General features: G+C 41.3%; 1 protein-coding gene across 1 annotated transcript in view; it reads right to left on the bottom strand.

The window, feature by feature from the left end:
• The window catches only part of CLVS1 (clavesin 1), a 97,552-nt gene extending 82,767 nt beyond the window's left edge, over window positions 1-14,785 (bottom strand). The window contains exons 1-2 of the mRNA XM_419223.8: window positions 14,630-14,785; window positions 4,916-5,540 (exon numbers count right to left, since the gene is read on the bottom strand). Coding sequence (XP_419223.2) covers window positions 4,916-5,304 — 389 coding nt within the window. The 5' untranslated portion in view covers window positions 5,305-5,540; window positions 14,630-14,785. The remainder of the gene's footprint in view (window positions 1-4,915; window positions 5,541-14,629) is intronic.
• Between the last annotated feature and the right edge of the window lie 427 nt (window positions 14,786-15,212).

Genomic DNA, 15,212 nt, shown 5'->3' with positions numbered 1-15,212 from the left:
GAAATATCAATTAATGCTTGCCGCTGAATTGTTCACCTGAAGCCACCATTTCTCAGGTGTATGAGCAAGGTATATCAGAAGGCAGCAGCCAACCTAGGAACAGTTGAGGTTGCTAGAGAAGTGTTTCCTCAGTCTAACAACTGAAAGCACATTTTTATCTGGCTTCTTTAAAAGATTCAGTTTAACACAAGGTGCATCAGGGGGGTGAGGGCTTAGGTTTGATAAGACTGAGGAAATGAGAAGCTGTGAGGAGGAACACTTGTAATCTAGAACATGGCATATGAGAAATCCTTGTTCAGGTCCATCAAACCTACATGCATGTCCATATGTATTTGTTTTACAAACTGATCTTTCATATTGCAAGCTATTCTATCAAACAAGTTTCTGGCAAGATCAATTTGACATACTTACCTATCTTTAATACTTGATGCATTTATATATCTTTAATACTTAATGTACTTTAATATCTTTAATGATTTCTATTTACAAATAGCTTTCTCTGTAAGATGTGGTATATGTGAAGTGTATATGAGTTCTGGGTGAGTTCACGCCTTGCAGTTAGATTAGTTTGCACCTCTGAACAAAGTGAATGATGGCCCTCTCCTGTAAGGATTCACTCATGTACAGCAACACATCTCAATATTTTTCCTCCCCCTCAAAGTGAAATTAATCTGATCTTTCATTTCTATCCATCTGATCATTTTAATTTATTCAATATCACTGAAGTCTTTCATTCTGTATCACATTTTAGCATTAAAGAACAGATTCAGAAGTTACTACATGGAAGGTAAAGACATTAAGAAAACTTTCAAAAAAAAAAAGAGCAAAACCAAACCAGTGCAACACATGCTAAATGAAAGAAAGCCTGGTGCAATGGTAGGTTGCAGGTTACGACCTATGGATAAGAATTGTCAATCCTAGGTCTTTTTTCCTAGCCATTGAGGAGATTTTAGTCAAATTAATAATCACTAATTTTTTCAACGACGTAGAAGCAAAAATAAGATTCTGCTAGTGAGCTTTGTGGATGTCACAAAAAACATGCAACAATAATCGAGGAGAACAAGTTTAGCTCTGCAGAAGAGTGTGAATCACATGTTAGACTGTGCCCCCATTATAGATGAGAACGTATGACACATTTACCAGTGTCTTTTTTTATTTTGGGAAACAGTGACTTGGGAACAAATTTGAGCTGAACATGAGTTCATAATGTGACTGAGTAGCTAAGAAAACTGGTGATTTTATATCTAAAAGGAGAGAACTACCAAAGAGAAATGTGATATTGTGTTACCACATTATGTTTTCTTAACAAAAGTTTGTAATCACTTCATCCATCTGCACATAAGCAACAATGCTAAGATGATAGGAAAGGTTTAGAAAAGAATGATGCAGAATATAAAGAACCTGGAAAATATTTCTAATTCTGAAAGAAAATAAATTCCAACTGTTTAACCTTTGGCAGTGTGAATACATTGCAAATTGTTAAACTAGTGTGGTACTTTACAAAGCATTATCTTTATTGTGTTGACTTCCCACAAGTATTTTCTTACCTTGTTAACAATACAGTGGTTGTTTTGCCCTCGAGTAAAAGGGGCTTAGCAGTTTTACTTACATTGTGATCAAAAGTGAACACAAGGACCACTACGGTAGAGCAGCTAAGGTACTATCTTGTTGCCTGAGAGTAACTTCCCAAAAATGCAGCAGCATTCCCAGGGAATTCAAAAGTAGGTTAAAAAATGACATATTTAGGACACCAATTTGAAAACACGGTGGTCCCTTTAAATTAACTCAGTACAGCAGCTGGAAGTTGAAGCTGGAAAAAACCCTTGTGCTGGAGCTTTCGACAACAGCATTCTCAACTTTCCCAGAACAGGTTCTGGTGGATGAGGTTAATCATATGGATTCATTCTGTTGAGGTATCAGAAATCTGAACCCAACTCTACATAATACCTAAATCCCTTAATGCAACCAGCAGAGCCACAGTTCTGTCCAGTAATGCTTTCTATTATTATTCTATTATTATTCTATTATTCTATTTCTATTCATCCTTCTTTCTAGCCCAATTGCTAAAGGAAGGGTTCTATGATTGGAAGAAAGTGAAGTTCATGGTTCAGAAAGTCAGGAGATAAACTCTGGCCCCATTGTACTCAGTAAGACTTTTATCACCAGCTTCAGATCTGGATTTCACTGAATACTTTTCTTCACGCAAAACTATTTCTCTACATCTATGTACTGTATCTGTGCATGAAAAGAAAATTAGAAGGACTTCTGAACACTTTTTTTCATGAGGAGATGAAAGATTTTCTCAGCAAACAAGGAATGCAGGAACACATGTACTGATCTCTAGTTGTTTCTGTAACATAAGTGCAAAGCTTGAATCTACTGACTTCTAAGGATGAAAGACACTTTCATGGACAGCTTAGGACTCTGCCAAGCCAAACTCTTGTCTGGAACTCTTTAGAATTTTTGATGCTCAAATCTTGAATCTGAATTTAGTGATTTGGTGTGATTTTTTATCAAAAATCAGCAGATATAGCACTAAACATACCAATCATAACAGCTGATTAAACTTCTCCATTTCACCCTGATGGCATGGAAAATGGAATGAAATAACTTCTGACAAAGAGGACAATGCAAAAATGATCATAGAATCATAGAATCGCTAAGGTTGGAAAAGACTCACAGGGTCACCCAGTCCAACCATTCGCCCATCACCAATGGTTCTTGCTAAACCATGTCCCTCAGCACAACATCCAAATGCTCTTTGAACACCACCAGGCTCGGTGACTCCACCACCTCTCTGAGCAGCCCATTCCAGTGCCTGACCACCCTTTCAGAGAAGTAGTATTTCCTAACGTCCAGCCTGAACCTTCCCTGGTGCAGCTTGAAGCCATTCCCTCTAGTCCTATCACTAGTCACACGAGAGAAGAGTCTGACCCCCAGATCGCTACAACCTCCCTTCAGGTAGTTATAGAGAGCAATAAGGCTTCTCCTGAGCCTCCTCTTCTCCAGACTGAACAATCAGTTCAGCTCTTTCAGCCGCTCTTCATAAGGCCTGTGCTCCAGACCCCTCACCAGCTTTGTTGCCCTCCTCTGGACACGCTCCAGGGCCTTGAAGTCTTTCTTACAGTAGGGGGCCCAAAACTGGACACAGTACTCGAGGTGCGGCCTCACCAGTGCTGAGTACAGGGGCACAATTACTTCCCTATTCCTGCTGGCCACACTATTTCTGATACAAGCCAGGATGCCGTTGGCCTTCTTGGCCACCTGGGCACACTGCTGGCTCATGTTCAGTCTAGCGTCAGTCAACATCCACAGGTCCATTTCCTCTACACAGTCTTCCAGCCACTCTGCCCCAAGCCTGTAGCATTGCCTGGGGTTATTGTGGCCAAAGTGCAGGGCCCTGCATTTGGTCTTGTTGAATCCCATCCCATTGGCTTCAGTCCAGCTATCCAGCCTATCCAGATCCCTCTGTAGGGCCTCGCTACCCTCAGGCAGATCAACACTTCCAGCCAGCTTGGTGTCACCTGCAAACTTACTGAGGGTGCACTCAATGCCCTCATCCAGGCCATCAATAAAGATAATAAACAGGACAGGCCCCAGCACCAACCCCTGGGGAACATCACTCGTGACCAGCCGCCAGCTGGATTTAATTCCATTCACCACCACTCTCTGGGCCCGGCCCTCCAGCCAGTTCCTTACCCAGCCAAGAGTGTATCTGTCCAAGCCACGGACTGCCGGTTTCTGCAGGAGAATACTGTGGGAGACAGTGTCAAAGGCTTTGCTGAAGTCTAGGTAGACCACATCAACAACCTTTCCCTCATCCACCAGAAGAGTCACTAGATCATAGAAGGAGATCAGGTTGGTCAAGCAGGACCTGCCCCTTGTGAACCCATGCTGGCTAGGCCTGATCCCCCTGTTGTCTCGCACATGCCGCGTGATCTCCCTCAAGACAATCTGCTCCATAATTTTCCCTGGCACCGAGGTCAGGCTAACAGGCCTGTAGTTCCCCGGATCCTCCCAGCAGCCCTTCTTGTAGATGGGAGTCACATTGGCAAGCCTCCAGTCTTCTGGGACCTCACCCGTCAACAAGGAGCACTGATAGATGATGGAAAGCAGCTCGGCTATCACCTCTGCCAGTTCCCTCAGCACTCTTGGGTGAATCTCATCCAGTCCCCTATGATATTTGGAGAATATCGCCTTTTCTCTGTATTTGTGTCACTTTAAATAGGTGGTGAAAAATGACTGATTATGTCAACATTTAAGAACATAATTTTATAATAATGGCTGGTAGATATCTTTGCTTATACTCTGTAAAGAAAAGACCTGAATAGAAGATATGCTTTGCATGAATCTTCCATTTATCAGATTAGCAAGTATAAACTAACCAGAGTGCATAGATACGATGATGTGGTTTGGAGATATAACAGAGGCTGTAATTCCTGCCATGATTAAAACCAAAAAATCATCTGTGAATAAGTCTGGAGATAGGATAAATATGGTCAGAACAGCTATGAGTATGTTTTGCTTTCTGACAACCTGTTAAGCTAATCTATGATATTACTGAAGTAATTATATATAGGCATTAATGTATTTATAGCAAGCCAACACTATCTGACAAAAAACCTGAAAATATTCGTGGAAAAAACAAACAAAAGAAAATAATAATAATAATTTAAAAAAAACCAAAACCACAAGCTATTTATTTGATTCCCTGATATACCCTTGGTTCTTAATGGTGTTAAATGTGAAGAATGAGAGGTGATCAGGTTGGACAAAAGTTTTAGTGAAATGGACTGATGGTTACTAAATATTTTACCAAAAAAATGACCTTTCTGTTTTAAATATGATCACAAATATTAATTTATGAGTTGAGTGTAAATGTATGCAAAAAGATAAGTACACTATCTACATTTACCTACTCTGATCCCAGTTGGCTGCAAAAAGCAGAAGAATCTTCCTGCCACAGTGGTCACGATTTTCCAGTACTCCTGGGAACCCATCAGTCAGAGCCCGTTTGATGCCTGGATCATCAGCCTTGAAATTTTTGAACATATCCAAATTTAATTGGCGGTACTGGAAGTACTGAGCCAGCAGTCTGAAGGCCTCCATTTGGTGAAACTTCCTGGCTCGAAGAAATCTCAAGATGAAGGCATCATCTGTACGTAAAAACCCGATGTCAGGCCTCGTGATGATCATGTCCCTGACTTGTTGGATATCCTGGTGCAAAATGTCTGGGTTTTCATTCAGTTCCAGGCGGGCTTTCTCTATAGTCTCTGGACTAAGTCCAGCTTGTAAATGGGTCATTGCTGCAAAAATCTGTTTTCCAAATCCTTGACTTCTGATATTTTAGTAGGAGAAGTGCTGATCCCATTCAATTAATGGTCTGCAATGACCATGAGCCATTCAGAAGTTTTTTGTTTTCAAGATGGTACCTAATAAGTGAAAGTGAAGGGTTTTTCTTATTCCTGCACAAAGAGTAATTGGCAGTTCATATGCTGTGTAATTCATCCAAAGGAATGTGTTGTTTATTCCATCACTTTCTAAAAGAAAAAGCAAATAGATTTTTAAAAAAGATTAAATGTGTATATAAAGCTTACATAAACACATTTTTGAAATTTATATAGCAATGAAATTGTTTTGTAGGCTTCATATGTAAGAGGATAGCAGCAAAATAATTTCAGAATGAGTACAGTTAATATAAGACAGTCACTGTTATCTTGAATGTATATGTTTAATCTTTCAGTAAGGCACTCTTATTAATTGACAATTATACGCCATATCATTTTAGCATTAAAATTCTATTTGCAAAATTGTCATATAAAAGTGCAGGAGTTCCGGCTTTCCATAACTTCAAGCCCAGAATGACCACAGTAAAATAAATAGCAATTTCTTTCAACTATTAAGAGAAGAAACATTTCAGCTTCTTAAATTTGCACATTTGCATACCTGCAAAATATGAAAACTTGCTTTGCTTCTTTTTATCACCTGTTTTTATCACTCTCAGCCTGTAGCTTTCCTTGAACTAGCCCCTGAGCTCCTCATGAAACTGCTAAAAAATATAACAAAACTTCACCAACGTCAAGGGGGGTTTCTGCTTGGTAAAACCATGCCAAAATATTTCCCATAGAGAATTAGAATATCTTCATGGGAAACTTCCCATGAATAAAGTGTTTGATGAATCTAATCTGACAGGGTTGGTGTTTTAGTTGCATTTGATGCCAAAGTCTTGTCTTCAGAACCTTGTAGCTTTCTCAAACACCTAGTTCTGAATTTCATTTTTATTCTTGTACTTTACCTTGAATTTGTTTTTACGAGTGTTAGAAGAAGAGCTGCTTAAGCTGTTATGTATGAGCAAAATGATGCTGTGAGTCCCTTACATTTCAGTGACATAATTAGCAAGAGGCTGTCATCGAAGTCTGTGCAGTTACACTTGTGTGAAATAAGATCAAGGTCTGTTCCTCTGTGAAATGTGCGTGAAGGAAGATCAAGATCCATCCAATACTTTAGGCATCACAAAAACAGACAAGCAAACAAAGAAATGCCACTGCCTAACTGGTTTATCTCTCTTGCTAATTTCTGAAAGAAAAAAGAAAGAAAAATTGGATTTAAAAATTAAAAGGGAATTCTTGAGTGAAAGATACGCTTTATTATATCTGAAGAAAGCTGTTTGGAAAATCATGAATTATTTATAATGCAAACACTGTGCCATTCCACAGCTCCCCTGGTTCAGCACTCTCATATCAAACCAGGGGGACAGCAGCAGCCAGGGCACTTCTTAGTCAGAGGTGCTCAAGGTTACACTGCAGGTCCTTGAAGTTAATCAGCACAGAGGAAATCCAAGTCCCCTGTTCTATGAGCTTCCCTGTCATTGAAACAAACTACATTTTAGATACCATACCTGCAGCCCCAGAATCCTTAAATTTGAATACAGAGTGTTTCTGCATATTTGCTTACAGGACATGTGTGGCGAAGGATAAGAAAAATCCCCCAAATATTTTCACTTGACAGCAACAGGTATGCAGCTTATCAGTGGGTGATATAGAAGGGAGTTTGTTAGGCAGCTCCTTTCTGTATTTGCTATGGAGCTGAAGACACACAGAGCTACCTGCAGGATAGAGCATCCAATGATTCATTATCAGCCTGGGAAAAAGTAGGAAAAATCAGAGACAGGAGGAAAGAAGGCTGCCTGCCTTTTACAAGCTTCTACAGAGTGTGAAAGACTCCAGAGAAGCACGCCCTGAAGTCCTGAGGGGTTCATCTATGGATGCAGGTTGCTTAACTGTTACAGAAATACGGATTGTATTAAATCTGGGTTGCATACACACAAAAAAAGGATGTTTTCCTTTTGCCTTTACGAGCACAAATTAGGATAACTCTGCTGGTATTAACAGAACTCTGCTGATGTAAAATTGATGTAGAGCATGAGAAGATCGGGCCAATTTTCTGTGCTTTAGATCTCAAATTAATGGTGGCATTAGCATTTTACTGCATAAATCATGCTTTGAGTTAGAATCATCTCCACAGAGCTAGTTAGGTGTACTTAATTGTGATGCTGTCACTGGAGTAGTGTAGTGCCCAAAGGCACCTGGCTGTGCTCGAGGGTGCTTGGCGGAGGAGAGGTGGAAGCAGGGAGATGATGTGGGGGCTGTATCAGTTCAGGCTTGGTCAGTATGAATTTGAATGTGAATTTGAAACTACTGTGACTTGTGACAGTCAGATGTGACCTCATTGGTTTCACAGTTTTTGTGAGAGTATATGGGGGGAAAATCATGCCTTGCTGAGCATCTTTTCAGACTCCCACCTCCACCAGTACTCTTCTTTGGAAATGAGGAAAATTCCTGAAAGGTTAACTTCAGTCTGCTCCAGAAGGAAATGGAGATAGACCAAGGACGGAAAGTTCAGCCCTCCAGATTTCCTCATAGGGTTCCTGAGCAGTCGGTGTCAAAATGATGTTATTATCAACTTTTCTACTGTTTTTACTTTACTGAAATGGATCAACACCCTTCATCCCCAGGATGAACCCAAGGTGAAAGAATTATGGTCCTTTCCTGTCAAACTTTGTTGCCAAAAAAAACCAACAATTTACAAATCTTCAGTTCAACAGAAGAAATATTTTTAAATGTATTTCAGAGATTTCAGGTAGTGAGTTGAGCTACAGCATCTATAGATTATCCTTATTAACAGCTGGAACAACCTAAAATGCTTTACTGGGGTAATGTTATATATTTCAAAATAATCCAATATGTATATGAACATCATTCTTTCTGTCTGAATGACAGCACAAATCATGGGTTAGTAATTCTGTCTATCACCACTGACTGCAAGGTTCTTGATTTACATCAATGACTGACTTGGTTCTCCCTCTGTTCACCCTGACAATAAATTTAATGTTCTGTAGCTACCCAGTTTAATTGTTACTGTGCTTTCTCAAATGGTACTGATTTATCCTGATTCCCAAAGGTATAGCAGAGGCGCCTTCTCCATTTTCATCCCCTCCCACACATGGCAGTTCCTTCTTCTCTTCTGGTGTTTTGTATACTCCTATCCATCTGCCAGTTTTTCAGGTGTTTACATCTTTGTTCTGCCTTTTTTTTTTTTTTTTTTCTCTCCAGACAAATCGTAGAATCATAGAATGGTTTGCATTGGAAGGGACATTAAAAATCATCCATTTCCAAGCCCCTGCTATGATGGGTACCCTTTTATGGGTAAGCTGTGCCTCACCACGCTCTGAGTAAAGACTTTTCACATAACATCTAATCTAAATCTCCCCTCTTTTAGTTTAAAGCCACCCCCCTTGTTGTATCACTATCAGATAAAAGTCAATTCCCATCCCATGTATAAGCTACCCTCTTCTCCAAGCTAAACAAGCCCAGTTCCCTCAACCTTTCTTCATAGGAGAGGTGCTCCAGCCCTCTGATCATCTTAGTGGCCCTTCTCTAGGCACAGTGCAACAACTCCATGATGCTGGCCTTTTTTTTTTTTTTTTCCTGTCTTGAATATTATTGCTATATGTTGGAATCTCAGTTTCTTTGTTACAGTCTCAATAGCTGCTTTTCTGTGTTGTGACTCTTAGTTCCCAAGGTACTATTTGCTCTCCAAATGTCTTTTAGCAGCCAGTTACAATAAATCATTCCTCCAAAGGAACAACACTCATCTTTAAATAAGGAAAGATAATTAACAGAATTTTAAACACAGCTTATTAATACAGTAAAAACAAGGGAAAATTTCACCAAAATTGTGGTGTCACGTACCATTTCAGTGTATTTGTTTTCTCTTCAAGAGAATGAAAAGGGACAAAAAGCGGGGTTAGGTTGAGGAAAATATTGTAAATTGGTTATGATTTTCAGATAAACAGTTCTTATTTTTTGCTTCAGTCTCAGGAATAAGTCTTACTTAGTAAAAAACCAATACTTAATTATAAACTAAATTTAAGGTAATATATTAAGGATGTATCTACATAGCACTATCCATTCAAAAGTCTTAACATGCTCCAGTACTCTCTTCTGGATCAGCATTCAACACTTATTTGCCCTGGATAATTTCACCTGGATAACCGGCCAAAACTGCCCTCAGTGGCAATGATGCTCATCTGAACCATTTTGTTCTTGCCCACTTTGCTGTCTTTACAACACCATTTGCCTCTTGAAATACTGTCCTTATATCCATTTGGCTCCTCTCCATGCACTTCAATCATCCATTTTTAGAAACCTCTGTCCATTCCATCCAAAGATATGCACCATGTGAAAGTTCATTTCTATGGCTTTCAAATGTGGAAGGCACTGATCTTTGATCCTCACCTGGTGTTAATAGTCACCACTGTTATGATTTGTCTCCTTGTGTAATTCCTAACATTCATACACATATCAGATGCTAAAATCATGTCAGAAGAGAGTGGGCTGAGAGGGTGAGAAAATGGTAAGATAGAATGATTTCATTTCAGCGTGTGGGTGTCATCTCATTAAATTGCTTAAAAAAAAATATTTTGATGTTAAACTATGGAAACCATCTTTGGACTGTGTTCTGCTTAGCAGGTATTACTCCACAGGGCAGGATGGACCCACAGCTTTGAAGTCTTGGGTATCTTAGTAGGAATCTAAACTGGAGATTGAGTGCTCAGACATAAAAAGGGCTGCACCCTGGCTCCATGAATTAATTTCAAATAAAGGAATGAGAAAATCTGACTCTCTCTTGTCCTTGGCTGCAGGATCTTGGCATCTGCCACAGCTACTGGGGAAAAGTAATGCCTTGAGTGATTTGCCTGAAGTCTCAGCAGACACATTTCACAGAGCAGGGAATAGAGCATATGTCTCTTGAGCCTCAAGCATACATGTTAACATCTGGGCAATCTTTCCACTCTATGAATAATGCTCCACACCATGAGAAAAATGTGAAACTTTTTTGCACACTAAGAAATGAGGAGATAGATTGCAATGCTCTCTATTTCCCCAGTGTAAGGCAAAACTTTAGTAGCACAATCTGAACCCAAAATGAATATCATCTCTTTTGGTTTTTCCAAGAGCAGCCACTGCTTCCCAAACTCATAGCCTGACTGCTGCTCAAAATGTTCACACCTCTTTCTTCCCTATGGGATGCGATTCTCCCAGTGAATTTGAATGGATTAAATGTTGCAGACCTTCCTCCTTGAAGGCCTGCTGCTCCTGTATACCTTGGCTAGGGAACTGTTGCTTCTCTTCAGTATGAAAATAGGAAATGTTTGTGACTCTAACAGCTGTGTGGGGAATTTGATGGTTCTCACTCTTTCCTGGGTTATGATCTCCTTGCTGAGGAGCAAAACCTAACATTTCCTTTAGTGCAGTGAAGACAATACATCACACATCCCTGTTTCCCTCATATTACAGACTTCTTGTCAGCTTGAGTCAGTTACAGGTTACCCTTGGGCCACATCTATCTGTCCTACAGTGGTAATTTAACCATGGCTTAGCACAAAACGTGGCAACAACTCAGCTGATCCTTGTAGCTCTGTTTGCTTGTAGGGCAAACATGCTTGCAACACTGGCCTTCAGCTGTCCTGCTGATGCTACAAACTGATGGGCTTCAGGAGGGACAGCCAAGGTTGCCAAATAGATGTGAAATAGATTGCCTCACTATTTTCTGACACAAAATTTGGAAACTTATTGTCAACATGCTGAGGACGGGAACTCAGAAAACTTGTAAATTAAAACAAACAAAAAAGATAAGCAATTTAGAGGTGAAATAAATAAGATTGCTTTAATCTATTTCCAGAACATAATTTTAAAGTTTTCTATTTTCACCAACTAGAGATAAACTGCTAATCCCTATGGGAATGTGACATCTGACCTATGGCATGTCAAAAAGCATCAGGCTGCGTGGGAATTCCATGTTAGTCATGAACGGGAAGCGTCACCATGAAAAAAAGCATCCTGGCCACTAATAAACAAAGAAATCACTTTGTCCAATTGTATAGAATCTTTCAGCAGAAATTATCAGCAGTGTGTAAAACACGAAATCTAATCCCCAAGCATGATAATTAAGATAAGAGGAGAAATGATAGCATGAGATGATAATCCTGGTGCCTGAAAACTCCTTAATGCACTGTAGAAATAGTATTATGACATCTGTATAAAGATATACAGAAGGAGGAACAAAATAGTCAGGACATTTAGTTCTACAACTGTAATAACATGAAGTTTACCAAATTGCATGGGAGTTTTGCTATACATTATAAAAGTTATGTTCCTTTAAAAATACTAAGTGGCACAGATTTGTATTATTGCCCTGTCAATAGCAAACTTAGTTCTTCTTTACACACTATGACTGAGAAAGGCATCTGCCATTCTGTAAAGTGGCAGAAAGAGGAAAGGAAGAGAGGAGGAAAGGAGGGAAAAGAATGTGGGAAGATGAACGGAAGGAAGGAAGAAAGGAATGGAGGGAAGAAAAGATGGAAGTGGGGGAGGCAGGGAGGAAGGAGACAAAGGGGGATTTCTGCACCCAAGAATTCATGCAGTTTTACTGTGCTTTTTTCCTTCCACGCCTACTAAAGGAGTAAAAACACATGGATCTGCACATTTCTTCTAACACTGTCAAAATGAAGTTTAATGTAATCTGATAATACCTTGTGCATTCAAGCATACTAAACTTAAGAAGTTTATTTCTACAAATCCTATTAATAATAATAATAAAAAAGAGCTTTTAGAAATTCGTAGACAAAATCCTAAGAGCTGTAATAATATCAACATGTAAAGGATTTATATATATCTGCCAAAATCTATGTGAAATACTGCTCACTGAACTTTCCCTTCCATAAAAGACTGATGTTCCTACTTTATTCTTACTAGTGGGATCTGGTTGTCCCATTATGCTTATGTATGTGCCATACACTACATCTGTGGACTAGGAGGGAAAATAATACTAATTTACCAAACAGTAACAGAAGTACTTCAGTAACTTCTCACTTAAATTAAAAACTGCGCTTATGCTCCTCAGTGTGAAGGAAATACTCTCTGTCTTTTTACGAGGCTGATCATTTGTATTCTCACTGACAGGGCCCTCTTTAGAAAGACAAGGAGGCGGTTGTTACATATTTTGTTGCAACACTTTCCGTGTTCAAAGCACAGAGTTTACTCATTGTGATGGGGCTGACTCTGAGGTTCCCCTATTGCCAACTGCACTGCTTATTCCTACTCTGTAGTTCTCTGTGCTACTCAGTATAAGAGAATCTGCTCTCTGCACCAGATTCGGTCAGAAATGATGAAATAATAAGGTAAGCATGGCAAGGTTTTTAGAACAAGTACCATTATTGTTTTGCATATATTTTACAAGAATCTAATCTTTAGAAAATTCTCAGTAGCTTTCAAAGCTGGATGAGTCGACAAAATTCTTAAGGTAATCAGCAATATCCTATAGCAGATACTTAACAGACCTGATTGTGCTGACAACATGAGCTGTCCACACAAGCTTCAATGTGGGGTACCGACTGCAAAGCAGGAAAAGATCTGTGTGGTTATCTGATTTATCACTACATTAAAAAAAGAAAATCCTTACCTTTGCTATGCAATACTTGACATAATACTGTTACATAATCTGTCATTTAGATGTTGGCATTGCATTAACTTTTCTTACTGGAGAAAATCCGCGTTACCATCTGATTACTCAGAAAGCACATGAAAGCAGCCTTTCTGTGATTTAATTTTTCTTTCCAAATACAATCTAGTCACTGTTTAGTGATGGACAACAACCAGCCATCTGCCCCCTAACTTCATTATTCCTGGTGCTTGTTTAGATTTAGGAATCAGCATTTTTAAACTGAAAGCTCCCTTCTTCCTATGACCTTCTTCAACCCCCCTTCACCCTCACCAGGATTAAACCATTGCAGACAGAATTAAAGTCAAATCAGTAGCATGCATGGGGATTCTCCAGCAGTTATTTGCTTTGTGTTTGTTTTATGCATTAAAACCTCCCTGAAAACACTTGCTGCTTGCAAAACCAAAACTTAATTCTTGAATTCCTCCAGCAAAGGGTCCATGGGATAAGCATGATTCACCCTACTTCTTCACTGCACACATTATTCATCACTGTTTGCCTTTGAAAAAGCTGAACATTTGTCTGATCCTGAACATTCTCCCCTTCCTTTAATCTCTCATCCCCCTCTGGTTTGAATGTACCTGGTCAAAACAGGCATCAATATGTTGAGAAGCAACAGTCTCTGCTTGTGCTTCTATCCCTCTGTACTTAGTTACGGTCTCAGCAAATTAACTCCCAGTTTTAACCCTTCCCTCTCCATTCCTCTCACCTCTCATCTGCTCTGAAATTGGATCTAGTCTTTCCCTTCCAACTTGTACTCTTTCCCCTGCTTGATCAGTTCCTGGGGAGTTAAGTTCTTTTTTTTTTTTTTTTTTCCCTAGCTCTCCTACCCTCCTCTAGGGCTGCTGATGAAGAAGCAGGGCAGGAGGGGAAGATGGGTACAAAAGAAAGGAAAGAGAAATATGGGCAGGGAGGAAAGGAGGCAGGGAAGCAGAGCAGGAAGGAGAGCATATCAGAGAGGCAGGGCAGGGAGGAAAGGAAGCAAAAGAAACAGTGTAGGTGGGAGTCAGGAAGCAGGGAAGGGATGAGAGTCAGGAGAGGAAAGGGAGGTAAGGGAAGTAGGGCAGGCAGGGCAGGCAGGCATCAGGCGGGGAGGAGATGCAGGGCAGATAGGGAGCAAGGGAGGGAGGAAGAGAGGCAGGACAGGCAGCTGAGGGAGATGGAGGAGTCAAGGAACAAGGAGTCAGAGCAGGCAAGGGAGGCAAGCAGTGGAGGCAGGAGACAAGGAGACGGTAGTGAGCTGTGGAATGAGGCAGGCAGGCAGAGGAAAAAAACGGGCAGGAAAGGCAGGAGAGGCAGGAAGAAGGAGGCAGGGCAGGCAAGGAGAAAGGTAGACAGGGAGGAGGGCAGGCAGGGAGTAGGGCAGGTAGGCAGCAGGCAGGAGCGGGGCAGGGACGGGCAGGGAGCAGGCAGGGAGAGGCCCCTGCCCGCAGCGCGGCGGGGCTACGGCCGGAGCTGTCCGCCCAGCGGTGCTGAAAAGCCGCAGCCCGGGCCCGGCGGCACGGGGGAGGGACGGGAGCGCGGAGAGCCGCCCTGCCGCAACCCGAGAAAAGACAAATCCAAATACCTGCACAGAGCCAGGCAGCCTGCCTCGGGGCGGCGGGGGGCTGCGTGGGATGTTTAGGTTTTTTTTCCCCCTGTAGGTGTCCTTGCAGTTGAGCTGGGTGGGTGAGAAAGATCTCCCGGCTCCCAGGTTCAGGCTCAGATCTCTCTAGAAAACTGTGAATGAGCGAGCGCCAGCTCCACGGGGCTATGATTTTTTTTTTCTTTTTTCTTTTTTTTTTTTTTTTTTTGGTAGGAGGCGTGTGCACCAAAGCCTGGGTCCTTCCACTCGGAGGCTGCCGTCCCCCTGGGTCCTAAGCCCTCCTGCCGCCCGCCCGGCTGCCTCCCGGCGCTCCTGGCGCTCCCAGGCTGCGGGCTCTGCTCACCGCAACCGCCGGGGGAGTGGTGACAAAGGAGCCGCGGGCTGCTGACAGTCGGGGAAGCAACAGCACAGCCCTTCACCGAGAGCTTAGTGAGGGCTTTCACCTGGTGGCATAGTCTTCGCTGACGTTATTTCTCGCATCGCCTCTTTCGAGAAAAACTCTGGGAGAGCACAACCTCCTGCGGCATTTACAACAGCCACAGAAAGGGTAATCTTCATGCATTAT

The sequence above is a fragment of the Gallus gallus genome, chromosome 2, assembly GCF_016699485.2.
Source record: "Gallus gallus isolate bGalGal1 chromosome 2, bGalGal1.mat.broiler.GRCg7b, whole genome shotgun sequence".
Taxonomy (NCBI): Eukaryota; Metazoa; Chordata; class Aves; order Galliformes; family Phasianidae; genus Gallus; species Gallus gallus.
Note: the sequence above shows the minus strand (reverse complement) of the source record. Positions and strands in the feature narration are given on the sequence as shown.